At 52.5% G+C, this 27,921-nt stretch overlaps 1 protein-coding gene across 3 annotated transcripts; it reads left to right on the top strand.

Moving 5' to 3' along the window:
• On the top strand, positions 1-27,921 carry A4GALT (alpha 1,4-galactosyltransferase (P blood group)). Of its 3 annotated transcripts, XM_032140146.2 has the most exons (3): positions 1-79; positions 23,992-24,132; positions 25,935-27,921. In XM_032140146.2, exon 3 carries the CDS (start codon positions 25,981-25,983, stop codon positions 27,040-27,042), a length of 1,062 nt encoding a protein of 353 aa, XP_031996037.1. In that variant the 5' UTR covers positions 1-79; positions 23,992-24,132; positions 25,935-25,980; the 3' UTR covers positions 27,043-27,921. The 3 variants fall into 3 exon arrangements, with proteins under 3 accessions (XP_031996037.1, XP_058287409.1, XP_031996038.1); XM_058431426.1 differs by lacking the exon at positions 23,992-24,132 and having other exon boundaries at positions 24-79; XM_032140147.2 differs by lacking the exons at positions 1-79; positions 23,992-24,132 and adding an exon at positions 24,772-24,948.

Here is a 27,921-nt window from a genome sequence, read left to right as displayed (position 1 = left end):
CGGGCACTGCCCTCCGGCCGCCGCGCCGCCCGCCCGCCAGAGCCCCGCTGTCCGCCGCCCGCCGCCGCGGGAGCCAGAGGTACGAGGGGCCGCGCCGAGGGTGCGGGGGACGGGGGCTCCAGGCGGATCCTGCGGCTCCCAGTGGGGAGGAGGCGCCTCGGGAAGGCAGGGGCAGGGGCGGAGGGGCTGGGCCGCCGCCCTTGCCCGGTCCACCTGTTCTGGAGGCGACATTTGTGCGCGCACGAACCCCGCGCGGCGGTCCCGGCCACCGCCTCCACCCCAACTGCGCCCCGAAGTGGAGCGCGGCGGCTGGACCCGGAGCCCCGGCCCTCGCGGGCAGGACGCGCCTGGCTCCGGAGCCCTCGAGGGCAGCCCCCACCCGGTTGGGTCCCGGGGCTGGAGAGGGGGCGTCGGGGAGAAGCCAGGTTCGAGGCAGGGTCTGCCCGGCCACCGTGGGCGAGTCGCGCCCCTCCGTCCGGGGGAGGCCTGGGCGTCGGGCGGTGCTCGCCCCGGAGCAGATGTGACTGGGGACGGGATGGAGAGCGGCCCGCAGGAGGGGGCTCTGCCGAGCTGGAAGCGTCGGCGCCGGCCTTAGGGAGGGTGAGGATTTGGACCTGCCCAAAAGCGGGAAGGGCCCTCCCCGTGCAGGAAACGGCCTGGGTACGAGCTGGGCACGGGGCGAGCCAATTGGAGTCTCCCAGCCTCCGCGCTCGCCTCGGATCCGCAGGCGCCCCTCCCTCCTCTCCAGCTGGGGAAGGTTGAGGGCTGAGCTGGAGCGGAACTGGGCTTGGGAGAGGCTCTGCTGGGGCACCTGGTCCCAGCGCCCATCCCGTTTCACTGCCAGGGCGAGTCCCCTTCCCTCAGTTTCATCACCTGTCATCCGGAGAGACAAGTTCCCACCTGGATAGTGGCTGAGCTTCTGGCCCTGAGTGGGTTAAAGCGCCATCTCCCCTGCACCCACCTTTCCCTCACGGCACCCTCTCTGCGGCTTCCTCCCCTCCGCCAACGTCGAGTGATTGACTGTTCCGCGAAGGCCCCTTGGGGTCACTTACCCTGCACTCAGCAAATAACCCCGAGCACCTGGTGTGTCTCAGGCCAGGTCTGGCCTTCCCCTTCCCGCCACCAGCTGCCCAAAGACTTCCCCTTTGTCACCTCCTCCCAAAGAATGGGGGAGCCACCCTGCCCAGGGTCCCATAGCAGAGTGCAGATGGAGCCAGGCCTCCCTCAATATTTCCCACAGCCCTCACCAGCCTCAAACCTTCTGCAGAACCCGAAACCCTGCTACACTGTTTCCATAGCTGAAACCCCCAAAAAGAGGGTCCCCAAATCAAAGGAATACAAAGGAAAACAAAATATAAAGGAAAAGAAAGCAAGAGGAGAGATGGAATCCTCTCTATCATTAGTTTTCTGTTTGTTTTTTAGGGTCTCCCTCTGTCACCCAGGCTGGAGTGGCAGCTCACTGCAGCCTCAAACTGCTAGGCTCAAGCGATCCTCCCACCCCAGCTTTCCTAGTGGCTGAGACTGCAGGCACACACCACTACACCCAATGTTGTCATTAGTTTTTCTCTCAAACATTTTTCTAATGCCTTGGGTGCCTGTCGTTTCTTGTCTGCTAGGACAGCTCAGTATTAGAGGATAAACTCCGAAATGGACAGCCATCTACAAAATGTGTTTTGTTTCCTTGTACTAATTGAAGCCCTCTAGCTGCTAGGTTAATGGGTCCATTAATTTCCAGTTCCTGTGATGGGCCCTGGGACCCCAGTGTGGGGCAGGATTGGCAGAATCTCTAGGTGGTTTTTGTGGAACACCAGGAGTTTGTGAACTACCACATCAGCCCCAGCTAGCAACTCCCAAGCCCACCTGGCCATGGGGCCACTGGGTTCAGACCTCCAAGGATGCAGCTCAGCTGGGGATGCAGATCCCAGAAAGTGGTGGCAGGTGGACTGCTCCACCACTAAGCTGGCCATCTGAGTTCTGAAGTGCACCTCCTCTCACTCTCCCGAGCTGCCTCCTTCTTTGGGGACCTCCTAGGTGTGCTCACGAACTCCGGTTGTTTTTTTTTTGTTCTTTTTGAAATAGAGTTTCGCTCTTGTTGCCCAGGCTGGAGTGCAATGGCACGATCTCGGCTCACCACAACCTCTGCCTCCCAGATTCAAGCAATTCTCCTACCTCAGCCTCCCGAGTAGCTGGGATTACAGGCATGCACCACCACGCCCAGCTAATTTTGTATTTTTAGTAGAGATGGGGTTTCTCCATGTTGAGGCTGGCCTCGAACTCCTGACCTCAGGTGATCCGCCCACCTCGGCCTCCCAAAGTGCTGGGATTACAGGCGTGAGCCGCCACGCCCAGCCTCACGAACTCCTGTTGATCACCCTGCATTTTCGTTGGCTCACCGCATCCTTCCCTCCAGATTGGAAGCTCCTGGAGGGAAGGACCCTTGTCCAGATCCCAGATCCCAGAGCCTAGTGCCAGGCCTGGCACCTAGCAGGTGCTTCCTGAATATTGTTTGAATGAATTAACCAAAAGAAGTAGGAAAAACCATTCCTGTTTGCATACTTGTAGATAACTATTATTAACGTTTGCCTTTTTTTTTGCCAGACCTTTAAAAACACGTTTTTCCAGCCGGGCACGGTGGCTCACGCCTGTAATCCCAGCACTTTGGGAGGCTGAGGCAGGTGGATCACTTGAAGTCAGGAGTTTGAGACCAGCCTGGCCAACATGGTGAAACCCCATCTCCACTAAAAATACGATAAATTAACCGGGCATGGTGACATGTGCCTGTAATCCCAACTACTCAGGAGGCTGAGGCAGGAGAATCGCTTGAACCTGGGAGGTGGAGGTTGCAGTGAGCCGAGATGGCACCACTGCACTTTAGCCTGAGCAACAGAGCGAGACTCCGTCTCCAAAAAAAAAAATAAATGAAATAAAAATAATAAAATAACACGTTTTTCCATATTTGCATATCTTGTCTATATAAAATATTTTTCCATTAGTATAATTTCATGAGCATTCCTCATCACAAACTTTTTTTATATTTTTCAATGCTTGCATTTTGCTACGACATGTTGAGTTATTGGATCTCTTTTGACTTTTTAAAAATATATTTGGCTCTTTTTGATAATGTTACATTGAATTAGTCCGGGCGCGGTGGCTCACGCTTGTAATCCCAGCACTTTGGGAGACCGAGGCAGGCGGATCACGAGGTCAGGAGATCGAGACCACGATGAAACCCCGTCTCTACTAAAAATATATAAAAAAAAAATTAGCCGGGCGTGGTGGCGGGTGCCTGTAGTCCCAGCTACTCGGAGAGGCTGAGGCAGGAGAATGGCGAGAACCCGGGAGGCGGAGCTTGCAGTGAGCCGAGATCGCGCCACTGCACTCCAGCCTGGGTGACAGAGCGAGACTCCATCTCAAAAAAAAAAAAAATGTTACATTGAATTTCTGCATACATTTATACATGGCCAGATCTTTCCTGGGAAGGAATTAACCTGGTAATCAGTGTGTATGAACTTCTAGAATGGCTGTATCTAGACCCAGCTAGATATTTCTTCGTATTTCCTAGAAATGAAATTCCTGGGTCAGAGTATGAGCAGCCAGGTTGTGTGTTGCTTATTGATTGGTTTGAGCTCATCAGTAAGGTTTTACCCCTTGTCTGGTCTCTGTGTGGCAAGGATCTTTCCCCAGTTTATCATTTGGCTCTTATTTGTGGGCGTGTTTGTGTGTGCGTGGGTGTGTGTGTGGGTGTATGTCTGTGAGAGAGAGAGATAGAGAGGAGCAGCAAGTTTTTTTATTTTACTTTATCTGTGTGTGTACTTTCTGATGAGGGAGACTTGGCTGCATTTATGAGCTGATGGGAAAGCTAGAAGAGAGCACTCGGCTCCCTCAGTCCCAGGAGAAGGAGGGACAGGTTGATAGGCTGAGGTCTCCGAGGACTGAGGAGGTGGGAGGATGCAGTGCTGCTCCCAAGGATCCTCCTGGGCTGGTGAGGACAGGCGGCAAGAGGGAGGGGCTGGGGGGACACTTGATGAATTGGCTTTGATCTTCCCCGGAGGGAGTTGGAAGTCCTCGGTGCTTCCTCCCTGGGAGGGAGCAGGTGTGAACACTCCCATTGATGACTACGCAGGGAGGAGAGAGCCTAGTTCAGGGTGAGTCCATGCAGGGCCAGGTTCAAAGCAGGCTCTCCACATACCAACCACATGCCCTGGGGAATTGCTCTTCTCTCCAAGGCTCCTTTTCTTGTAGCTGTCAGGAAGTGGCAGCTCTTTGAATAAGTGCCTTTTCCTCTCCCATCTGCTGCCTTTGTCTTCCCTCTGGACAGATCTTGGGGGTGCAGGAGCTTCCAGCTGTGCCGTTGGCCACAGGACTAGGGGAGCCCCCTAACCTTCCAGACCGGTGTCCGCATACCCTCCCCTGTGCCCACACACCTTCCCCTGTGCCCGCACTCTCACCCACCACAAGCCTACTCCAGCAGGAGCACCACAGCCTTCTGCGGTCACGCTGTGCAGTCTGAGCTGGCAGACGGGGAGCCAGGTGGACCAGCACATGAGAGCGAAACAGGAAGAGTGTCTGTCTTCATCTTTGCTGTTTGAAAGTCATTGTCCCAGATATAGGTACAGGACCCAGAGAGCCCCAATCATCTGTGACCATCATTTGCTCCTTCCCCTTCAGTTGGGGGTAGGCCTCTCTCCACTAAGCCAGACACTGTTACCTGACCTTACCAGACCCTCTCAGCCACCATGCTGTTATTCCCACTTTACAGACAAGGAGACTGAGTCTCGGAGTCAAGCGCCTCCTCTTGGCCGCAGTGAGATTGAGCCGCTAGCCCTGGTGCAGCCCCAGGCAAATGAGGCTGGGCCACAGGTAGACCCCTTTCCCCCAGCAAAGGGTGTTCGAACCCCGCTCTGCCTCTGCCCAGCAGGTCTTGGTTTCCTCCGCGCTTACACTGTAGTTAATCATAAGAGGACCTGCCACACAGGATGGTGAGGGATTAAACAAGTCAAAGCAGAAAACCACTTTGACCAACGGCTGCACATGGTCAGTGCTCAGAAAACACACGCCATTGTTATTATGAAACCACACAGCTCCAGGCCTGACAGTGAGCTTTTAATAAACGTTAACTCAACACTGGAGAAGCCTTCTCACCCCGTCAGCAGTGCAAACAGAAACAACGGTGAGATCACATTTGCCACTCACCCCAGTGGTGGAGAGGATGGTCATGCACCCCACTCGCCCTCCTATGCCCTGGGAGAGCCTGTGGTGAGGCAAGTGTGCCCTGAGCCTGCAGTAGGAGTGGGAGAGAGCAGGTTAGGGTTCCATATCTGAAGCTTTAAATTATATTTCTGAGGCCGGGCGCAGTGGCTCACGCCTGCAAACCCAGCACTTTGGGAGGCCGAGGCGGGCGTATCACCTGAGGTCGGGAGTTTGAGACCAGCCTGACCAACATGGAGAAACCCTTATCTCTACTAAAAATACAAAATTAGCTGGGTGTGGTGGTGCATGCCTGTAATCCCAGCTAATTTTTTTATTTGATTTTTTGCAGAGAAGGAGTCTTGTTATGTTGCCCAGGCTGGTCTGGAGCTCCTGGGCTCAAGTGATCCTCACACCTCCACCTCCCAAAGTGCTGGGATTAGAGGCATGAGCCACTTTGACCAGCCCTAAATTACATTTCCTTTGACCCAGAGGGCTCACTTCTAGGAACCAATCCTATAGAAGTAATTAAGGACATGCTCAAAGAAGTAAGTGATGATTACCATGGTGTAAGCGATTCTCCTGTCTCAGCCTCCCGAGTGACTAGGATTACAGGTGCCAGCCACCATGCCTGGCTAATTTTTGTGTTTTTAGTAGAGACGGCATTTCACCATGTTGGCTAGGTTGATCTTTTTTTTTTTTTTTTTTTTGAGACAGGACCTTGCTCTGTTGCCCAAGCTGGTGTGCAGTTATGAAACCCTGGTTCAGTCTGCTGGGCGCAAACCATCCTCCCACCTCAGCCTCCCGAGTAGCTCAGACTACAGGCACATGCTAATTTTTGTATTTTTTGAAGAAACGGGGTTTCACTATGTTGCCCAGGCTGGTCTCAGACTCCTGGGCTCAAGTGATGCTCCCGCCTTGGCCTTCCAAAATTCTGGAGTTACAGGAGGGAGCCACCATGCCTGCCATTTTTTTTTTTTTTTTTTTTTTTTTTGAGACAGAGTCTTGCTCTGTTGCCCAGGCTGGAGTGTGGTGGTATGAGCATAGCTCACTGCAGCCTCAGCCTTCTGGGCTCACGCAGTCCTCCTACCTCAGCTTCCTGAGTAGCTGGGACTACCACGCCTGGCTAATTGTTTTATTTTTCTTTTTGGTAGTGATGTGGTCTCCCTATGTTGCCCATGCAACTCTTGGCCTCAAGATTCTCCTGCCTCAGCCTCCCAAAGTGCTGGGATTACAGGTGTGAGCCACCTCGCCCAGCCAGCACCTGATGTCTGTCTGTCTTTCTTTCTTTTTTTTTTTTTTTGATGGAGTTTCACTCTTGTTGCCCAGGCTAGAGTGCAATGGCAGGGTCTTGGCTCACTGCAACCTCCACCTCCCGGGTCCAAGCAATTCTCCTGCCTCAGCCTCCCAAGTAGCTGAGATTACAGGCGTCCGCCACCACGCCCAGCTAATTTTTGTATTTTTAGTAGACATGGGGTTTCACGCTGTTGGCCAGCCTGGTCTTGAACTTCTGGCCTCAAGCGATCCACCCACCTCGGCCTCTCAAAGTGCTGGGATTACAGGTGTGAGTCACCACACTCGGCCTTGCTGCTGGTTATTTTTAATCTTTAAGACAGTAAAACAGGTGAAAGTGAAGCAACATGGAAACTTTCTTTCAAATCGAACGAACTCAGGACTCTTCTAACTCAGACCGAGATTTCTAGATGCCCTTTCCATGGGCATTGCATTTGCCAGGCGCGATTTCTCTGTGAAGAGCTTTCCCTGTGACTTGCATCCCTGGGATCTCTGTGCATAGCAAGTGACCAAGTCAGAAAACGTATCCACATCCAGGCAGCCTGGCGCGACAGGATATCCCCACGTGTGCATGTGCGTGTGTCCAGAGTGAAGGTGTAGAAGCCCAGATTCAAGGTCACTCAGTGCTTTCTGAACTGAGATAAAAGCCGATGGAGGGGTTGCGGGGAATTTCACTCTGTCCCTGAGAAGCCAGCCCCACCCAGCCAGATCCAGCCTCCTGTGCAGAGCTAGAGTGACCCTGGGAGGGAAGGGTGGCCTCAGGGAAGGAAGAAAGGCGCTCTTGGGACTGGCAAGTAGTCGGGTACTTTACCATGAAGAGCTAAAGGCATGTGACTTGATTTGTACCTTCAAATAATGAGGCAGCTGTAATTTGCATCTGCGTAGAGTTTATAGTTTGCAAAGGGCATTTCCCAGGATTAGTTATCACATTTGATCCTGGCTTTGTGGGCAGGACTGGTATCATTTACTCATCCTTTCAAAAAATATGTACTGAGACCAGTCACGGTGGCTCATGCCTGTAGTCGTAGCCCTTTGGAAGGCCGAGGTGGGTGGATCACTTGAGGTCAGGAGTTCAAGACCAGCCCGGCCAACATGGTAAAACTAAAAATACAAAAATTAGCCAGGCGTGGTGGCGCACATCTGTAGTCCCAGCTACCCGGGAGGCTGAGGCAGGAGAATCTCTTCAACCCAGGAAGTGGAGGTTGTAGTGAGCCAAGATCATGCCACTGCACTCCAGCCTGGGCAACAGAGCGAGACTCGGCGGTGGAAAAAAAACCAAAAAACAAAATACAGAAAATATGTATTGAGCACTTACTATGTGGTAGGATCTGTGCTGGCCCCAGGGGAGATGACAATGAGTAAAAGCAGCATTGCTCTCTGCCCATTTCCATGCTATCATTATGTCATTGTTTATTTAATCAGCCTCTTCAAGAAAGACCTTGGGTTGTTTCTAATCTTTTGCAGCTGCAAACCTGTGACCTTGTGCAAATGTCATTCATCTGTAGGATAAAGCCCCAGAGTGAGATAGATGTTGTTAAATTGGGGCTGAGCACTGTTTGCGTGTCCACTGGCTGTGTATGAGCATGCCTGTTTGCTCACAGCCTTGCCACAAGAATGTGTCAAGTGTTTTGGATTTTTGCTAATCTGATAGGTGAGAGATGCTATCTGAGTATGTCCATTTGCATTTCTCTTACTTATAAAAAGATCCTTGCTCTAGCTTACTTGTTTAGAGGTCATATTTTGTATGTGTGTGAATTGTCTTTGGCCCATTTTGTTTTGGGGCGTTGGTCTTATTGATTTCTGGGAGCTCTTTATATGTTAGAAAAATTCGACTTATGTGATGTGAGTTGCATTTAAGTTGTCCCGGGTTGTCACTTCTTTTTTTTTTTTTTGAGACAGAGTCCTGCTGTGTCATCCACACTGGAGTGCAGTGCAGTGGTGTGATCTTGGCTCACTGCAACCTCCATCTCTCAGGTTCAAGCAATTCTCCTGCCTCAGCCTCCTGAGTAGCTAGGGTTACAGGTGTGCACCACCACACCTGGCTAATTTTTTTGTATTTTTAGTAGAGACAGGGTTTCGCCATGTTGCCCGGGCTGGTCTCAAACTCCTGAGCTCAAGCCATTCACCAGCCTTGGCCTCTCAAAGTGCTAGGATTATAGGCATGAGCCACAAGCCTGCATTGTTTGTATTTATTTATTTATTTATTTATTTATTTATTTCGAGCTGGAATCTTGCTCTCTTGCCCAGGCTGGAGTGAGATGGCACCACCTTGGCTCGCTGCAGCCTCCCCCTCCTGGGCTCAAACTATCCTCCCACCTCAGCCTCTCAAGTATCTGGGACCACAGGTGCATACCACCATGCTCCACTAATTTTTGTATTTTTTTGTGGAGATGAGGTTTCACCATGTCGTCTAGGCTGGTCTTGAACTCCTGGGCTCAAGCAATCTGCCTGCCTCAACCTCCTAAAGTGCTGGGATTACAGGTGTGGGCCACTGCACCCGGCCTCACATAGATGTTTAATATCTTTTGTTTGGGCCAGGCGCGGTGGCTCACGCCTGTAATCCCAGCACTTTGGGAGGCCGAGGCGGGCGGATCATGAGGTCAGGAGATCGAGACCATCCTGGCTAACACGGTGAAACCCCATCTCTACTAAAAATACAAAAATTAGCCGGGCGTGGTGGTGGGCGCCTGTAGTCCCAACTACTCAGGAGGCTAAGGCAGGAGAATGGCGTGAACCCGGGAGGCAGAGCTTGCAGTGAGCCGAGATTGTGCCACTGCACTCCAGCCTGGGTGACAGCGAGACTCCGTCTCAAAAAAAAAAAAAAAAAAAAATCTTTTGTTAAGTTTAACCCTGGCTGTTGTAAGCGAGGTCTTCTCTTTTACCATACCTTCTAGTGACTTGTTAGTTATATTTAAGTGTGTGTGTTTATACTACCATCTTCCAGTATGCTTTAGTTTTATTTTTTCAATTATTTATCTTGACTTTTCCAGGTATACAATAATACCATATGAAAATAGCAATAGTTTTAACTATTTCTACTGGGTTTTCTTTCCCTTCTCAGATTCCTCTGATGAATACACCCAGTGTAGTGATGGTGGTGGCAGCATCTGTGTCTTCCCTGAGCTTAGTGTTAGTGCCCATGTATGAAACTGTGTATTTGTACTCTCTGGAGTATGAAGCTGGTTCCTGGCTTCTGTGTTAATCTATATAATTTTGTTAAGGAAGTGTCCATTGATTCGTAATTTACTAAGTGTTGGCTATTTTGTTAAATGTTTTTTGGTGTCACTGGGGATGATGATTTTTCTGCTTAGATCTATTTAATATATGATGAATTATATTCATGATTTCCTAATTATATTGAACCATCCTTGCATTCTTTGAATAAACCCCACTTGCATTCCTGAATCACCCCCATTTTTAAATTTTTTTTTATTTTTTGAGGCAGAGTCTCACTGTGCCACCCAGGCTGGAATGCAGTGGTGCAGTCTTTTTTTTTTTTTTGAGACGGAGTCTTGCTCTGTCGCCCAGGCTGGAGTGCAGTAGTGCGATCTCGGCTCACTGCAAGCTCCACCTCCCGGGTTCACGCCATTCTCCTGCCTCAGCCTCCCACGTAGCTGGGACTACAGGTGCCCGCCACCTCACCCGGCTAATTTTTTGTATGTTTTAGTAGAGACGGGGTTTCGTTGTGTTAGCCAGGATGGTCTCGATCTCCTGACCTTGTGATCCGCCCGCCTCGGACTCCTAAAGTGCTGGGATTACAGGCGTGAGCCACCGCGCCCGGCCAGTGGTGCAGTCTTGGCTCACTGCAACCTGTGCCTCGTAAGCTCAAGCGATTCTCGTGCCTCAGCCTCCTGAGTAGCTGGGATTACAGTCGTGTCCCACCACACTGGGCTAATTTTTGTAATTTTTGTATTTTTAGTAGAGATGGGTTTTTGCCATGTTGGCCAGGCTGGTCTCAAACTCCTGGCCTCAAGTGATCCACCTGCCTCAGCCTCCCAAACTGCTGGGATTACAGGCATGAGCCACCGTACTTGGCCTCCATTTAATTTTAATGTGCTGCTGAATTCTATTTGCTTATATTTTATTTTGGATTTTTACAATAATATTCGTAAGTGAAATTGGTCAGAAGGATATTCTGTGAAGCCGTTGTCAGGTTTTGGTTTAAGTATTTGCTTTACTTAAATTTTTTTTTTTGCCTGACACAGTGGCTCATGCCTGTAGTTCCAGCATTTTGGGAGGCCAAGGCAGGTGGGAGCCTAGGAATTAAAGACCAGCCTAGGTAACATGGTGAAACCCTATCTCTACTAAAAATGAACCTGGTATGGTGGCATGTGCCTGTAGTCCCAGCTACTCAGGAGGCTGAGGTGGGAGGATCATGTACTTGAGCCTGGAAAGTAGAGGCTGTAGTGAGCCATGATCGTGCCACTGCATTCCAGCCTGGGTGACAGCAGACCCTGTCTTTAAAAAAAAAATTTTTTTTTAATTTTCCTTTCTATATGTTGCTGTTTAACAGTTTAAATATTATCTGTTATTTCAGAGTTTTCCAGGATTCCCTCCCAAAATGTTTTGCCTTGGTGCTTTTGTTTTGTAATGGTAGTCCTTTTATAATTCTGTTTCTAATGTGGAAGTTGTCCTGTGTAGATTAGCTATGTCTTCTGGGATCCATTTGATTTATTATTTTTGTCCAGAAATTATTTTATTGAGGTTTTAAATTTTATTTGCTAAGTACTATCTTATTTTTTAAAACAATTATCTGCTTATTTGGTTATTTTCCCATTTGGCTTTCATAGTTTGTATGGGAAGCTTTCTCCCCACCCTCTTGATTAGGTTAGTTGGTGGTTGTATATTTTATTGGCTTTTTTCCAACGAGCCAGCTTTTTACCTTATTTATTAGTTCTCCTGCTTATTTCTTCCCTAATTCATTTCTTCTTTATTTCCTTCCTTCCTTCCTTCCTTCCTTCCTTCCTTCCTTCCTTCCTTCCTTCCTTCCTTCCTTCCTTCCTTCCTTCCTTCCTTCCTTCCTTCCGTCTTTCTCTCTCTTTCTCTCTCTTCTCTTCTTGAAACAGGGTCTTGCTGTGTCATACAGACTGGAGTGCAGTGGCACCATCATGGCTCACTGCAGTCTTAACTTCCCAGGCTCAGGTGATCCTCCTGAGTAGCTGGCACTGCAGGTACACACTACCACACCTGGCTAAATTTTTTTATTTTTTGAGAGGGAGTTTTGCTTTTGTTGCCCAGGCTAGAATGCAATGGCGCAATCTCGGCTCACTGCAACCTCTGTCTCCTGGGTTATCCTGCCTCAGCCTCCCAGGTAGCTGGGATTACAGGTATGCGCCACTACACCCGGCTAATTTTGTATTTTTAGTAGAGATGGGGTTTCTCCATGTTGGGCAGGCTGGTCTCGAACTCCCAACCTCAGGTGATCTGCCCGGCTCAGCCTCCCAAACTGCTGGGATTACAGGCGTGAGCCACCTCGCCCAGCCTTTTTTTTTTTTTTTTTTTTTTTTGTAGTCTCACTGTGGTGCCCAGGCTGGTTTCAAACGATCCTCCCACCCCAGCCTCCCAAAATGCTCTGAGATTTACAGACAGGAGCCACCATGACCAGCCATTGTTTCTGTGTTTTATTTTGTGGTTCTTTTTCTAACATTTTTAAACTGGTGCTTTATTTTTATCTTTTCTGTTTTAATTGTTACATACACTGGTGGCTAAAAATATTCTGATCATTGCTGTAGCTGTATCCTGTAGATATGGATACTTGGTGTTTTGATATTTGTTGTTGTTGGTGGTGGTGGTATATTTTGAGAAAGAGTCTCACTCAGTCGCTCAGGGTAGAAAATGATGATGCAATTTCGGCTCACTGCAACCTCTGCCTCCCATTCAAGCAATTCTCGTGCCTCAGCCTCCCGAGGTAGCTGGGACTACATGCCTGTGCCACCATGCCTGGCTAATTTGTTGTATTTTTAGTAGAGACTGGGTTTCACCATGTTGGCCAGGCTGATCTCAAACTCCTGTCCTTAACTGATCCGTCTGCCTCGGCCTCTCAAAGTGATGGGATTACAGGCGTGAGCCACCACGCCCAGTCTGGTGTTTTTATTATTTTTATTTGCTGGGAATCCCATAGATACAATTTTTTTTAAATTTCCTGATTTTTAAATTAATTTCTAGTCATATTGCTTCATAATCTTAAATTTTTAAAATATTTTTTGATTGTTATTGACATTTTCTTTGGACTGAATATGGTCAGATTTCATGACTGTTCCATCAGCTCAGCTCTTGAAAAGAAAGCACGGTCTGTATCGCTAGGGTAGAGAGTTTGAAATATTATAGTACCTTACTGATTATCTTATTTGGGTCTTCTGAATTCTTATTTCTGTTTATGCTACTTAACGTTTCTTGGACTAAAAGTGGTAAATTAAAATCTCTTATTAGTGTTTTGGTATATTTATCCTAGTATCTGTAATTTTTCTATTCTCAAAATTGCTGCAGTATTATTTGATGCATTATGAATTATACGGTTAGCATAATAAATTGCCCTTCTTTGGCTCATTTAGTGAGGTTTGTTGTGATTTTGCATCATTTTGTATTAAGATTATTGCCCCAGCATTTTGTTTGCATTTGCTTTTATATCTTTGCTTGTTGTTTTGTTTTGTTTTGTTTTGTTTTTGTTTTTGTTTTTGTTTTTTTTGAGACGGAGTCTCACTTTTTCACCCAGGCTGGAGTGCAGTGGCGCAATCTCGGCTCACTGCAAGCTCTGCCTCCTGGGTTCACCCTATTCTCCTGCCTCAGCCTCTCCGAGTAGCTGGGACTACAGGCGCCCGCCACCACGCCCAGCTAATTTTTTTTATTTTTAGTAGAGACGGGGTTTCGCCGTGGTCTCGATCTCCTGACCTCGTGATCCACTCGCCTCGGCCTCCCAAAGTGCTGAGATTACAGGCGTGAGCCACTGTGCCCGGCCAACTTTTTTTTTTTTTTTTGGAGATGTAGTCTGTGTCACCCAGGCTGGAGTGCAGTGGTGCGATCTGGGCTCATTGCAACCTCCACTTCCCAGGTTCAAGCGATTCTTGTGCCTCAGCCTCCCGAGTAGCTGGGATGACAGGCACACATCACCATGCCTGGTTAATTTTTGTATTTTCAGTAGATACAGGGTTTCACCATATTAGTCAGGCTGTAATTTTTGTATTTTTAATGGAGATGGGGTTTCACCTTGTTGGCCAGGCTGGTCTCCAACTCCAGACCTCAAATGATCTGCCCGCCTTGGCCTCTCAAAGTGCTGGGATTACAGGTGTGAGCCACCACACCTGGCCTGGAATTACTTTTTAAAGTGTTTTTATTTTTAAATTCATGCTGTAATTTTGGATTCGAATTTGTATTTGTCTTATGCCAGTATTTTCTTTTTCTTTTTCTTTTTCTTTCTTTTTTTTTTTTTTGAGACAGAATCTCTGTCGCCAGGCTAGAGTGCAGTGGTATGATCTCGGCTCACCGCAACCTCTACCTCCTGGGTTCAAATGATTCTCCTGCCTTAGCCTCCCAAGTAGCTGGGACTACAGGCGTGCGCCACCATGCCCAGCTAATTTTTTGTGTTTTCAGTAGAGAGAGGGTTTCACCCTATCGGCCAGGCTGGTCTCTCGAACTCCTGACCTCAAGTGATCCACCCACCTCGGCCTCCCAAAGTGCTGAGATTACAGGCATGAGCCATTGCACCCAGCCTTGTAGCAATATTTTCATAGTGAATTTTCTTTATATATAAGCGAGTATTTGTGCTCCTCACCCCTGTTTCCATTTTGTTTTATACCTTTAAATTTTTTTCCATATTTGAATTAGTTGAATTTTCCTGGAGTGGCAATTAACAGGAGGTTTTGGTGGAAATTGGGAAAGAAGCCAGGAGAGTTCTCTGGGTTTCTCTGGTGAAAGGCTCCTTCCTCTGTTGCCACGGTAATGGGTTGTGCTTTTAAAATATGGCCTTTCTCTGCATCCACTCCTCTTTCATCTCCAGAACTTAACCTGTCTCAAGAGGTCACCTGCCTCCAGCCCTGAGTACTCCCAGTTCATTCTGGCCGTAGCTCCTGCCTTCTGCCGTCTCCCTTTTAGAAGTGGCCTTTTCTGGGGTCTTCCACTCCTGAGCCCTCCCCACCCCTCCTGCCCCCCCACCCATTGCCATGTCTGCCGCTCGCAGGTGCTTTGGGCCACACTCACCTGTGGTTGGGAGTTTGCGGGTTTTCCCTGCCTCTTAGTTTCTCTCGTTTGTCTTTACCCATGTTGCTTTGTATAATTTGGTAGAAGAGGGAAAATTCAGAACTAAGCTGCTGCGTTATTCCTCCTGGAATGAAGTCCACCTCCCTGAGTTTTCTGTTTGTAACGTCCACTCAGAGAGCAAGACCACCTGCTTGATTCCTGGCTTCTGAGGCGTTAAAGGCCTGGGAGGAAGAATATTTTGTAACCTCTGCTCTGAAAAGAGCCCTCTGCCCTTCTTACAAACAGCCCTTCTTTTTTTTTTTTTTTTTGAGTCCAGAGTCTCACTTTGTTGCCCAGGCTGGAGTGCAGTGGTGCAACCTCGGCTCACTGCAATCTCCTCCTCCCAGGTTTAAGCAATTCTCCTGCCTTAGCCTCCTGAGCAGCTAGGACTACAGGTGTGCACCACCACACCCGGCTAATTTTTTTTTCTTTTTTTGAGACAAAGCTTTTTTTTGCTCTTGTTGCCCAGGCTGGAGTGCAATGGCGCAATCTCGGCTCATCACAACCTCCACGCCTCCAGGGTTCAAGTGGTTCTCCTGCCTCAGCCTCCCGAGTAGCTGAGATTACAGGCATGCGCCACTATGCCCAGTTAATTTAATTTTTGTATTTTTAGTAGACATGGGGTTTCACCATATTGGACAGGCTAGTCTTGAACTCCTGACCTCATGATCTGCCCACCTTGGCCTCCCAAAGTGCTGGGATCACAAGCATGAGCCACTGTACCTAGCCACAAACAGTCCTTCTTACGCCAATTACTTCCTCCTAAAAACTGTCATTCTTACTTCTTGGGTAGAAATATTATATTTATTTGTGCCCTGAAAGATGGTGGGGGCTAGGGATGAGGAACAGGACACTGGGTCCTCCAAGCAGGGTTTGAAAGCTCTGGACATGGAGTTTTCACACCAAGGGGGGTCTGAGTTCCAAGACCAAGGAGCCCACCCCCTCCTTTGATGGACAAAGCAGTGAAGGCCCAGGGAGGGGCAGAGGTGGGTCCACGGTCACATTGCCAAATCTTAGCAGGTGCAGAAGCTGTCAGTCAGGGCCTGGATTTGAATTCTGTACTCGGTGCTGTTTCTTGGCTCCGTGGCCTTCTGCCCCGGATCCCTTAGGGTTCTTGGCGCCTCAGGTCTGTGCTAAGGTGTTACTTATCACATGCAGTTAGCAGCAGGTGCCCACGCGTCCCCTCAAGGTTAGAGCATTTGGTTAGCCTGCACCCTCCCTCCCCTGCACTGTGCAGAAGGGAATCTGAGGCCCAAAAAGGAAAGTGACCTGTCTAAGGTCACACGGCAAGTCATCTTCCCGACATCACTGGTGAGTGGGTCAAGGACAGCTTCCTAGCTCTGCACTTTCAGAGTTTTCAAAACACTCCTTATTGCAGGCTGGGCACAGTGGCTTACACCTGTAATCCCAGCACTTTGGGAGGCCGAGGCCTGTGGATCACGAGGTCAGGAGTTCAAGACCAGCCTGGCCAAGATGGTGAAACCCCGTTTCTACTAAAAATACAAAAATTAGCCAGGCGCGGTGGCAGGTGCCCGTAATCCCAGCTACTCGGGAGGCTGAGGCAGGACAATCACTTGAACCCGGGTGGCAGAGGTTGCAGTGAGCTGAGGTTGTGCCACTGCACTCCAGCCTCGGCAATAGAGTGAGACTCTGTCTCAAAAAAACCAAAAACAAACAAACAACAAAAAAAAGCCCACTACTTATTTATTTAATACATGTGGCTGAGCCCTAGGCTGGGCTAGTCTCTGCCCCCAAGGCATTCACAGCCTGGTGGGGACAACACACACACACACACACACACACACACACACACATACACACAGTGGGGCAGCATGCTCTCTCTCTCACACACACACACACACACACAGGGGCAGCATGCACACACACACACACACACACACACACACACACAGAGCAGGGCAGCAATGCACCAGCTGAGGCTGCAGTGTGGAGAGCAGGGGTGCTGTGGCCAGCAGACCACACTGTGACGTACCCCAGCCCGAGTGCCACTGTGGCCCCTTTACTTTTCTGAAAGTTAAACAGGGGAGCAGGGACTGGGATTGGCTGGAATAATCCCCGCATCCCTCACTGGGGGTCAGGCTGAGCTAAGACAACCTGCCGACCCCATTGTTTGGGCCAGGACCGCCTGACTCCACCAGTGCGTCCTCAGCAAGTGGAGGAACCCGGTGGGCGTTCCACCTTATCTGCATGAAGCCTCCTGACCCTTTATCTCCCACTACGTCCCCTCCCCAAAACCACCCAGTTTCAGTGAGTCCAGGTGTCCTCTTCCCAGCAAGGGGGCTCCCATGCCGGTTGGGGGTAAAGAGTGTGTTTCAGTCGGACACAGCGGCTCACGCCTGTAATCCCAGCACTTTGGGAGGCCGAGGTGGGCGGATCACCTGAGATCAGGAGTTCCAGAACATCCTGGCCAGAACATCCTGGCCAACATGGCGAAACCCCATCTCTACTAAAAATACAAAACAATTAGCCGGACATGGTGGCGCACTCCTGTAGTACTTGGGAGGCTGAGGCAAGAGAATCGCTTGAACCCGGGCGGTGGAAGTTGGCAGTGAGCCGAGATCGCACCACCGCACTCCAGCCTGGGCGACAGGGCAAGACTCCATCTCTGAAAAAAAAAAAAAAAGAGTGTGTTCCTCTGGCGGGGGAGCCCCTTTTTCCGGTGGGGGACACAAGTCCTCAACAGCAGCTGCGCATCTAGGTGCCTTCAGTCCTGTGAGCCTGGCCCTGACCCTCTCTGTCTCCTGCCATTGCAGCCCCGCCCCTGATATGACGTTGTGGGGTCAGGGACAAAGAAGGGCATCCTGGTGTCTGCTGAGGGGGATGAGGAGGGAGAAAGGAGAGAGAGAGAAAGAGAGAGAGAGAGACCAACCTGGAGTGGCAGGAGTGAGAGAAAGAGGGGAGGGATAAGGAGCCGTAGGGAGAAAAAGCAGGAAGAAGACGATGATCAGGAGGATGAGACATTTGTTGATGGATTGAGGAGGTCATCAGAAGGTTCTGTCATTGACTTCTGGGCTCTCCTTTCCTCTTGTGTGGGCTATGTAGGGTGGGATCCACGTGTCATGACAGTGTCGCGTGGGTCTCTGTCTCCTTCCCTTGGCTCTGCTTGCCTCAAGGCTGGCTTCATTCCCCCTGCCCTGACAGTTCCTGGCTCACACCTAGTGACCCCATGGGAAGCACATATCTCTGCTTGGCCCAGACTGGGTTCTGTGTGCCTCAGCCTGACCGCTGCAGCCAGGGGAATGTGGTACTATCATTAGCCGGACCTGAGTCAGTACTTACGGCAACAGGCAGGGGTGGCTCCCCACAGGACAGCAGGTGTTCTCAGGAGGATGAATGGGTGCAGGATAGGTAAACCTAGACGACCCCTCTGCCTCCACTGCAGAACAGCAGCGCATGTGACTTTTCTCCTTTTTCTCCTGCTGCGGCGGGAGCATTCTCTGTGGAGCTGCCATGTTAGTGATGTTCAAAGCCACGTGTGACCTTAGGGTCATGGGGACTCTGGAGAAGGTAGTGGGAGAAGTTTCCTTTCTACCTCACCCTGGCCAGGGGTCCACCTCAGGCTCCTGTCTGAGTCTGGGACCCAGCTGAGCCCTGACCACACTTAATCCCCACAGCAGCCTGTGGCCTGGGTGCTGGTGTTACCCCGTCCACAGACGAACCAAGGTTCAGAGAGGTGGCCTGTCTTGTGGGCACATGGCAGGGCCAGGAAGGAAGCTCAGGTATGCTGGTGTGGGCCGTTGTCCTCCAGGCCTGGCCACATGAAGTCCTGCTCAGGAAGGAAACCGTGAGGCAAAGGCTGGGAGACCCTGGGGGTGAAGCCCATCTTGGTCCCTGTCTGAATAGGCAAGGGTGGAGGTGGGTGGGGAGGGGACCCGATTTGGCTCCACTAGAAGCAAGTATGACCATGGGACAGGGATGGCAGGCTCTGACCATCCAGTTGGTGACAGCTGTGGGACTGGGAGCGTGGTAAAGAGCATGCTACGTCCTGGCTGCATGTCCCTGCTTCCTGACCTTAAACACTATCCTGAGTGGTCCTTCCCTTCTAGCCCCATCAGAGACTTCTGCACACAGATACCCACCAGTTCCCCTGCCGGAGGAAAGGCCTATGACGCGATGGCCGTGGCCACATCTGTTGAGGGCCTGTTCTGTGGGCTGGGCCCTGGGGATGCATTGCCTCCCTCCATCCCTCCAAAGTGGAGTTAATCCCATTTTGTGGACAGAGAGACTGAGGCTCAGAGGAGGAGCATGGCCTGACTGTGGTCACATGGCCGGTGACGCGGTGGGAGCCCCCGTGTGACCCTGGCGCTAGTATCTTACACCTCAGGGGTCTGGGGTCACAATCACAAGTCAGCAGGGGTGGCCACACCCCAGCCTGGCCATGCACAGGGGCCAGCTCCTTATCTGGAGGCTTGGAAGCCACAGCAGGATCCAGCCATGGTCACTGATGCTCCCCCCTTGGCTACTGCTGGGCCTGTTTCTCCCCACATCCCACCTTTGAATGAGCTGCTGGTCTCCCACCACCCGACCGTGGCTTTGCTCCTGGAGTTCCATTTCCTGGGTCCTCTTGTTGAGACCCCAAGAAGATGAGAAGAGTGGAAATAGCCTCAGGCTCTCCTGGAGGGCCATTCCTCATCTCCTCAGCATCTGTTGAGCTCCTGCTGTCGGCTGAACCTGCATCAGCACCAGGAACAGAATGAGAGCAAGGAGCCACTGCCCCTTAGGACTGAGACAACAGAAAACACATACAATCATTTCCAGGGGACGAGGGCTGTGCTGGGCGTGGTGGCTCCATCTGGTCCCACCATTGAGCCCTGGAGCCCCCGTCTCCTGGGTGGATTGCCCCCTACCTCAGGAGCAGCCCATCCCCAGTGACCCACTGCGGGCCCATGTTGGTGTAGGCCCTTGGGTTAGTCGGGGCTCTCCAAAGAAACAGAACCAGTCGATGAGAAGATGAAATAAGACGTCTCAGCTCAGCACTGAGGCAGGAAAACAGGGGCAAATTCCTCCGTCCTCAGCCTTTCCTTCTACTCAGGCCCTCGAGGGTTGGGGGCCCACCCACACTGGGGGCCATCTGCTTCCTGCGTCCGCCATTCGAATGGTAATCTCATCCGGAAACACCCCCAGACACACCCAGGAGTAACGTTTAATTGGGGCACCCTGTGGCCTGCTCAAGTTGACACATGAAATTAACCATTATACCCCCCACTCTGGTTTGGAACAAACATCCCTGAAGGCCACCCCAACTGCAGAGCTCCTATGGGACTGGCTGAGGCCTCTGTGGCAATGACAGCCTCACAGCTCAACCTCTCCCTCTGCGCAGTCTTGTGTCCCTGGCCCTCACAGGGACCCAGAGCCCTCCCCTTGCCCTGCATGGGGCTCTCCAAGTCCTCAGTCAGCTCCCTGGGTCAGGCCCATGACCAAGGGCATTGAAGGAAATGTCGAGTGACGTGACTGAGAGTGACAGGAGGGTCGTGGTCACTCACACCAAGGGGCAAGAATTCAGGGCGAGTCCACAGTGCAAAGTGAAAGCAAGTTTATTAAGATTGTAAAGGAGCCGGGCGCAGTGTCTCATGCCTGTAATCCCAGCACTTTGGGAGGCTGAGGTTGGAGGATCACTTGAGGTCAGGAGTTCAAGACTAGCCTGGCGAGCTTGGTGAAACCCCATCTCTACTAAAAATACAAAAAATCAGCCGGGCATGGTGGCGCACGCCTGTAATCCCAGCTACTCAGGAGGCTGAGGCAGGAGAATTGCTTGAAGCCAGTAGGAAGAGGTTTTAGTGAACCGAGATCGGGCCATTACACTACAGCCTGGGCGACAGAGCAAGACTCTGTCATAAAAAAAAAAAAAAAAGGTAAAGGAATAAAAGAATGGCTACTCCATAGAGCAGCCCCTAGGGCTGCTGATTACCCATTTTTATGGTTATTTCTTGATGATATGCTAAACAAGGGGTGGATTATTCATGTCTGCCCTTTTTAGACCACATAAGGTAACTTCCTGACATTGCCGTGGCATTTGTAAACTCACAGTGCTGGTGGGAGTGTAGCAGAGAGGACGACCAGAGGTCACTCTCATGGCCATTTTGGTTTTGGTGGGTTTTGGCCGGCTTCTGTACTGCAACCTGTTTTATCAGCAAGGTCTTTATGACCTGTATTTTGTGCTGAACTCCTATCTCACCCTGTGACTTAGAACGCCTTAGCCGTCTGGGAATGCAGCCCAGTAGGTGTCAGCCTTATTTTACTCAGCTCCTATTTAAGATGGTGTTGGTCTGGCTCACATGCCTCTGACACCTTTGCCTCTGGGGCCTCTGTGTTCCCGTCAGGACATCGGAATCTCCAAGGGCACAACCCTGGCGCTCTGGGAGCACTCAGCCTGGATGGAGGGCTCAGTGCGGATTCCGTTTTGTTGGGTCATGGTTGGCCAGTGCTAGGCTGAGCTGGGCCGGACACCGGGCTGGAGGGGTAGCGCCCTTACTGTAGGGACAGGTAGGGGTGCAATTCGTGTAGGGATAAAAAGCACCAGCTTGGAGGGCCTTTTCTAGGCCCTTGGGCCTGGCCCCTGATGCTGATGCCCCTAGTTGGGGCCTGCAGAGCTGGTGCCAAGAACCTGGCCAGTAGGGGGTCTGACCCAGTCTTTGGCCCTCTGTTTCCATTGCCCTGCACCTCTCGATTTTTTTTTTTTTTTTTTTTTTGAGATGGAGTGTTGCTCTATTGCCAGGCTGGAGTGCAGTGGCGCGATCTCAGCTCACTGCGACCTCTGCCTCCCGAGTAGCTGAGACTACAGGCGCGCACCATCACGCCAGCTAATTTTTGTATTTTTAGTAGAGACGGGGTTTCACCATGTTGGCCAGGATGGTCTTAATCTCTTGACTTCATGATCCGCCCGCCTCAGGCTCCCAAAGTGCCAGGATTACAGGCGTGAGCCACTGCGCCCGGCCATGCCCTGCACCTCTCCTGTCTCCTCACTTCCTGCCTAAGATGAGTCATTGGGGATCCTGGCGATGGGAGCCATGGAAGGGCTTAGAGCAGGGGAGTGGCCACAGTAACGGGCTAACTGGGAATAGCTCCCTGGTGACAGGGCGGGAAGTGGTGAGCCTGGAGGCAGGGGCAGGCAGCAGGGGTGTGCCAGGCCCAGCTGACAAGGCCCAGGACATAGGCAGAAACTGCGAGGCCCGTCTCGGGGGCCAGGAGCATGCTTTGGGCCTGAGGTCACCCGGATATTGGGCTGTAGCCAACTTGGCCCCATACACAGTTTCTATTCCTGGGTCTTCGCTCTGACACCAAATATGGCGTGGCCTGAGTCTGGCACCCCCAACTGTGGTCCGGCGACATATCCTGCCCCTCCAAGTGGGCCCGGACCCCGCCCACACCATGGAGTCAGATCATGCCAGCACTCGGGGCCCCCAAGTGGGCAGAGGCTCCTGCTGCTGCTAGTGGCCCTCCAACTGTCCACCCGTCTGCATGGTTCACATGGGGTTAAAAGTACTCAGGACCAAAATAGCCCCTCTCCCTGCAGAAGAAAGACAGGCGCAGGGGGCACCATGTCTTGGTTTATGCCACAGCCCTGTCCTTGCTGCCCGCATCCCAGGGAGCTCACCCGGCCTCTGCCCCTCACCTTTCGCACTGGCCCACTTGGTCACACAGCGATCTACACACTCATTGGTTCACTCTTACTGGTCACTCACTCGTTCACTCATTCATTCATTTACTGATCATTCATTAATTCACTCATTGGTTAACTCATGGAATCACTGACTATTTATTGACCACATGCTAAGAGCTGGACACTGTTCTACTATTCCAGAGCTGAACAAAACACAAAACATACCTATCCTCATGGGGTTATGTTCTAGACAGACAACTAAAGCAAATAAGTAGGATGTACCGTGTGTTAGAATAAATGCAAGGATGAGGAAACGAGGGGGCTCTGAGGTGATGGGGGGAGTTGGAATTTCAGGGGGTCCAGGGAGGACCTGGTGGGAAGGGGACTTTTGAGTGGGCATCTGAGAGAAGAACCTTCCAAGCAGAAGAACAGCAGGTGCCAAGGCCCTAGCAACCGTGTGAGGCCTGAGAAACAGGCGGCCAGGTGTGGCTGGGGCACAGGTGGCGGGGAGAGAAGCAGCACATGAGGTCAGGGGTATGGGGGACACACGGGGCCCAGTGGATCAGGGCCTCACATCATTCAGGGTCTGAGCTGAGAATGACGTGGCCGATGTACTTGTAAAGCGTCCTGCTGGCTGTTGAGTGAATGGGTCAGAGTGAGCCGTTTTCCCATGTGCCTGCTGCGTGCTGGGAACCTAGCTGGGTGCCGGGGAGAGAAGATGCAGGTGAACACTAGATGCTTGTTCCCATGGTGCTTGCAGAGGTCTGGAGCCACCACTGTCTCCTCCGTCTGACGTTCTCATCCTTGGTGCTTAACCATGTGTCACCTCCCCGAGGGAGTCACCATCTTTGTCTGTTTTTTCTTTTTGAAATGATTTTGCTTTGATGTCCAGGCTGGATCATGGTGTGATCTCGGTGCAACTCGCCTCCGGATTCAACAATTTAGCCGGGCATGGTGGCGCATGCCCGGCTAATTTTGTATTTTTAGTAGAGACAGGGTTTCTCCATGTTGGTCAAGCTGTGCTCGAATTCCCGACCTCAAAAGTGATTTGCCCACCTTGGCCTCCCGAAGTACTGGGATTACAGGCGTGAGCCATCGCGCCTGGCTTTTTTTTTTTTTTTTTTTTTTTGAGATAAGAGTCTGGCTCTGTCACCCAGGCTGGAGTGCAGTGGCACAGCTTGGCTCACTGCAACCTCCACCTCCCTGGTTCAAGCGATTCTCCTGCCTCAGTCTCCTGAGTAGCTGGGATTACAGGCGCATACCACCGCACCTGGCTAATTTTTGTATTTTTAGTAGAGACGAGGTTTCACCATGTTGGCCAGGCTGGTCTCGAACTCCTGATCTCAAGTGATCCACCCGCCTCGGCCTCCCAAAGTGCTAGAATTACAGGGGTGAGCCACCACACCTGGCCTCTTTGTTTCTAAATGATGCCCCCACCAGACTGACAACTCCTTCAGGGAAAGGCTGTGTCTGATTCTCCCCTTCTCCCGGGTACCAGTGCAGGGCCTGCCCCTATTCCAAGTGTCCCCTGAGAGGTGGAGCAAGTGAATGAATCAGTGAACACATCAGCCCCAGGCCTGACCTGCCTGTGGGGCCAGGGGGACGAGGCCTCTGAGAGCCGGCGACCTATTTCACTCTCTTCTTGCCATCTTTTGCAGATGGATTTGCAGCCGCTGCAAGTGTGTGGCAGGGCCGTGTTCGTGTTGACAAAGAAGGTCGGCTGCTGAGCCAGGGCGTGTCTCCCGGAGGCCTGTGGGCTGCCAGGATCCCCACCTCTCTGCAATGGGCTGCCCAGGCTGGTCAGTTACCAGCCAGTGACATCATCGAGGTTCCCTGCTCTCTACCCTGGGAAGGGCCCAGCCTAAGTTACCAAGCCCCGGGCTCCCAGTACCACCCTCAGCCTGTGTGGGTTGCCACCCCACCTTTTGCCTGTCCTTGGGAGGGGACTGACTCTCAGCTCCCCTTAGCAACCAGGTTGCACCCAGTCCCTTGACTTTGTGCTCGGGTTTCCTGGCACCTAAAGTAGAAACGATGCAACTGCCCCCTGGGCTCGCTGAGGGCCAGAGGGGGTGTGACTTTGTCACGGAGCGTAGAAGTCACTGAGTCGATGGTGATCCCGCTGGCTGTTTTTTTTTTTGTTTTTTTTTTTTTGAGACGGAGTCTCACTGTCTTCCAGGCTGGAGTGCAGTGGCGCGATCTCTGCTCATTGCAAGCTCCGCCTCCCGGGTTCACGTCATTCTCCTGCCTCAGCCTCCCGAGTAGCTGGGACTACAGGCGCCCGCCAACACGCCCGGCTAATTTTTTGTATTTTTAGTAGAGACGGGGTTTCACCGTGTTAGCTAGGATGGTCTCGATCTCCTGACCTCGTGATCCACCCGCCTTGGCCTCCCAAAGTGCTGGGATTACAGGCGTGAGCCACCGCGCCCGGCCCCCGCTGGCTGTTAACATCAATACAGTTCAGGTCAGCACACACCAAGTTCCTCCAACACACCAGGTACATCGGCTAGCCACCTCTCCCAGGCAGGGCGGTGCAGTGGTGAGAGCAGGGACCCTGGCCAGGTGGCCTGGGACCTAACCCCTGCACTGTCACTGCTGACTGTGGGACTCTGCACAAGGTACTGCAGTTCTGTGCCTCAATTTCCTCATCTGTAAGGTGGGAGTGGTTATAAGGGGCCACACATGTTCCTATGTGTGAGATGCTAAGAAAGTCACCTGGCATGGACAGGATTGAGAGCCAGTATTTATTGAATTATGAATGAATGAATGTTACCCTTTAGTGGGTTCCAGCGTCCTGTCCTGTTGGTGGGAGGACTGAGGCTCAGAGAGCTCCGTAACTTGCCCCAGGTCTCACAGCCGGTTCAGGCAGAGTTGAGGTCTCCTGCCTCCCTGGTGTTCACAGTCTTTCCCCCAGGAGCAGAGTCCAAGCCTGCTGCTCCCCCAACCACCTGCGAGGCACTTGGGCATGTTCCTGGCCACCGGCCAAGTGGCATCACCAGGAAAGAGAGGTCTAAGGGCAGTAGTACCAGTCAGCGTCATGTGCCTGGAGCGAGCGCCCTGTGAGTGCACCTGCCGGGCCAGCCCTTAGCAAGCCAGCGCCCGGGCCTGCTGGAGCCCCAGACCTCATGCTGAACATCCTCAGGGCCCCTCAGTGGCCTGTCCTTGGACGAGCCCCAGGCCTGGTTCATGGAGCTGAGGCGGGCATGAGCTGGGCCTCAAATCCCAGGCTGCCAATCCTAACAGAGCCCTGTGTGTCACATGGCGAAGCCATCACTTCTGACAGTCCTTACGTGGACCAGACTCTGGCCTGGGCCTGTAATGGTTACACACCATGGGTGGCACTGGCCTGGTCCTTGGGGGAGCTCACAGGTGTGTCACAGAGAGTGGAAGGGACCCTGCTCAGACCCCAGTCCACGGCCCACTGTGCTCCCATTTCGTAGGTGGGCAGCCAGCAGGCTGGGGTTCAAGCCTTGGCCCCTGTGGGCCCAGGAGCCCATGGGCTTGGAAGCCAGCCTTGGCTCTGGCTGATGTTCACAGGAAGCGTTTTCCTTGTGGATCGGGAATGCCAATGGTCTCCCTGATGGCAGGTGCTCATCTCTTGCAGACCAGTCGGTTCCTGCTGGAAGCTCCTGGTCTGATCTGGGGATACCATGTCCAAGCCCCCCGACCTCCTGCTGCGGCTGCTCCGGGGCGCTCCAAGGCAGCGGGTCTGCACCCTGTTCATCATCGGCTTCAAGTTCACGTTTTTCGTCTCCATCATGATCTACTGGCACGTTGTGGGAGAGCCCAAGGAGAAAGGGCAGCTCTATAACCTGCCAGCAGATATCCCCTGCCCCGCCTTGGCACCCCCCGCCCCACCCTCCCACGGCCCCGCTCCAGGCAACATCTTCTTCCTGGAGACTTCAGACCGGACCAACCCTAACTTCCTGTTCATGTGCTCGGTGGAGTCGGCCGCCAGAACTCACCCCGAATCCCACGTGCTGGTCCTGATGAAAGGGCTTCCGGGTGGCAACGCCTCCCTGCCCCGGCACCTGGGCATCTCACTTCTGAGCTGCTTCCCGAATGTCCAGATGCTCCCGCTGGACCTGCAGGAGCTGTTCCGGGACACACCCCTGGCTGACTGGTACGTGGCCGTGCAGGGGCGCTGGGAGCCCTACCTGCTGCCCGTGCTCTCCGACGCCTCCAGGATCGCGCTCATGTGGAAGTTCGGCGGCATCTACCTGGACACGGACTTTATTGTTCTCAAGAACCTGAGGAACCTGACCAACGTGCTGGGCACCCAGTCCCGCTACGTCCTCAACGGCGCCTTCCTGGCCTTCGAGCGCCGGCACGAGTTCATGGCGCTGTGCATGCAGGACTTCGTGGACCACTACAACGGCTGGATCTGGGGTCACCAGGGCCCACAGCTGCTCACACGGGTCTTCAAGAAGTGGTGTTCCATCCGCAGCCTGGCCGAGAGCCGCGCCTGCCGCGGCGTCACCACCCTGCCCCCCGAGGCCTTCTACCCCATCCCCTGGCAGGACTGGAAGAAGTACTTTGAGGACATCAACCCGGAGGAGCTGCCGCGGCTGCTCAATGCCACCTATGCTGTCCACGTGTGGAACAAGAAGAGCCAGGGCACGCAGTTCGAGGCCACGTCCAGGGCGCTGCTGGCCCAGCTCCATGCCCGCTACTGCCCCACAACGCACGAGGCCATGAAGATGTATTTGTGAGGGGCCCGCCAGGTCACCTCCCCAACCCGCTCCTGATGGAGGGGGCACTGGGCCGCCCTTCCTGGGGAGGCAAGATTGGGGGCCCGGGAAAGGGAGGCCCGAGCTGCCACCGGGCTTAGGCAGGCTGTTGAGGAGCTGTGGGAGCAGGCCCGATGGGAGGCTATGGACACCCCCAAGACAGTGTCCTGTCTCGAGGCAGGGCTGACACGTGGTGCCATGGCCAGCGGAGCGAGCTCAGTGAGTGCCCCAGGCCTTCTAGACAACAGGCAGGAAGGATGAACCTCAGGGCACCCCCAGGTGGCGCAGGAAGCCAGGCAGAGGGCAGAGGCTGGTGGCGCCCCAGGCCTTCTAGACAACAGGCAGGAAGGATGAACCTCAGGGCACCCCTGGGTGGCGGGGGAAGCCGGGCAGTTGGGACAGAGGTGCCCACGAGGGCAGAGGCTGGTGCTAAGGGGATGGGGAAGAAGGGACGAGATTCCCAGAGAGGAGAGGAGGCTGTTGGTAGGAAAGCGGCAAGGCTGGGGGAGACCCAGCCCCAAGGGTCTGGGGCGGAGAATGCTTTGCTCTTTTCTGGTTTTGGTTCCTCTTTCGGGGGGGTCAACAGGGACTGAGTGGGGCAGAGGCCCAGCAGTGCCAGCCTGGGGAGCCCTTTAGGGGCAGCCCGTCCTGCCCATCCCATCCTTCCTCCTCTCCAGAGATGCCAGGGGGCCGTGTATGCTCTGCCCCTTCCCTCAGATGGGAGCTGGGTGGGGAGGCTCTTTAGGCTCAGGAGAAGCATTTTAAAGAAACCCCCACCCCGCCGCACACATTATAAACACAGGAGAATAATCAATAGAATAAAAGTGACCAACTGTCACTTCGGGCCTTGTGATTGGTGAA

The sequence above is a fragment of the Hylobates moloch genome, unplaced genomic scaffold, assembly GCF_009828535.3.
Source record: "Hylobates moloch isolate HMO894 unplaced genomic scaffold, HMol_V3 SCAFFOLD_19, whole genome shotgun sequence".
NCBI lineage: Eukaryota > Metazoa > Chordata > Mammalia > Primates > Hylobatidae > Hylobates > Hylobates moloch.
Note: the sequence above shows the minus strand (reverse complement) of the source record. Positions and strands in the feature narration are given on the sequence as shown.

Coding starts and splice junctions, on each gene's coding strand:
- A4GALT (XM_032140146.2), top strand. CDS start 25,981: ATGTCCAAGCCCCCCGACCTCCTGCTGCGGCTGCTCCGGGGCGCTCCA.